The 1,285-nt window shown below is 37.6% G+C and overlaps 1 protein-coding gene across 4 annotated transcripts in view; it reads left to right on the forward strand.

Annotated features, from left to right (window-relative positions):
* The window catches only part of sclt1 (sodium channel and clathrin linker 1), a 17,774-nt gene that overhangs the window by 12,751 nt on the left and 3,738 nt on the right, over window positions 1-1,285 (forward strand). For 3 of the 4 annotated variants that reach the window (XM_014025401.1, XM_014025403.1, XM_014025404.1), the window contains one exon: window positions 859-1,055. In XM_014025401.1, the coding sequence (XP_013880855.1) occupies window positions 859-1,055 (197 nt within the window). Of the gene's footprint in view, window positions 1-637; window positions 698-858; window positions 1,056-1,285 lie in introns of those variants that run through there. The other variant, XM_014025405.1, reaches the window with a different exon arrangement.

Below are 1,285 nucleotides of genomic sequence, written 5' to 3' on the forward strand. Positions count from 1 at the left end.
TACAGTATTTTTACAGTCTTTATTTTACAGTTAAAATACATGTTTATCAATAAAGTCTAATGTTACAACTAATCAGGGATCCCTTTGAGCTTGAACTAAAGATATACAAATATAAGAGAAACAGCTTAGATGGTGCAGGTTGCTTTCTCATACTGCCAGTAAAGTAAAGGTTAATCAAATCAAGGGAAAATTCAATTAACTTTTGGAAATAAATAAAGGGAAGGAAGTCATGCTGCRGGGCTAAAGGTCGAACTTTAGAGTTATTTATTTTTAATATGTAGACAGGAAGGATAAAGAACGAGAGTAGGAGTGACACTGATTGCTTGGATAGGTATGGTGACTCTATTATTTATTTTGCTCTCAAAACATAATCCTCTTAAGGGAATATTTTTATTTCCTTGGGACATGTGATCCAGAGAGCACAGGATTGAGCTCCACTTTTGAAAACACGACATTCACTTTGAGTCATTTCCTAAGACGTGTTATCACTTAAGTTGTTTAGCATAAAAAAGTGTGCAGCTATTTTGATGTCCTGATGCATCTCAGTAATCCAGGTAAAAAATCAAAAGGAAAAAAAAATAGTATAGGTCTTCTGGACGGGTTCTTCTTTAATGAAACGTTTCATTTCTCTTCCAAGAGACTTCTTCAGTCTGAGAGTTTCAGGCAAAATTCAGGCTTTTGAGTCCTGCCTCCAGGTGACTGATACTCACATCACATGGCTATAGTTCACACCTAATTAATTAGCTATTTTGATGAGTTTGTTTGGATTTTGATCACATTATAAGTGATTCTTTTTCACCTCTTTTCCTTTTAAATTTGAACTTGTGTGCACACTCACTCTGAGCTGTCCTCCATAAGGTGTCACAGATGGAGCAAGAATACAGCCTGAAAGAGCAGGGATTTGATGCGCGAGTGAGGGAGCTGGAGGAAAGTAGCCAGAGCTCGAGTGCTGATCTGACACGCCTCCTCACAGCACAGCAGAAGAGCACTCAGCGATGGAAGGAAGAGGCCAAGAACCTCGTGCAAGCCTTTGAAACTAAACTCACAGGCCTCAAGTAAGAAATTGAGCAGATGGTTTCAAACATTTCTAAGAAAAAAAACACAAATGAATACAAAAAATTGTCATTTAGCAGTGATTGGAAGCAACCTCCTCGAGCATAAGGGATCTTTTTTAATATAATGAAAACATTTAATCATCAGTAAGCACTAGAACTGTCAWTCTTCACCCTCTGGAGCAAATGTAAACTTAAAACTTTAAGTTCCATACAGGTCAACCCCTTCGGGC

The sequence above is a fragment of the Austrofundulus limnaeus genome, unplaced genomic scaffold, assembly GCF_001266775.1.
Source record: "Austrofundulus limnaeus strain Quisiro unplaced genomic scaffold, Austrofundulus_limnaeus-1.0 Scaffold473, whole genome shotgun sequence".
Classification (NCBI taxonomy): Eukaryota; Metazoa; Chordata; class Actinopteri; order Cyprinodontiformes; family Rivulidae; genus Austrofundulus; species Austrofundulus limnaeus.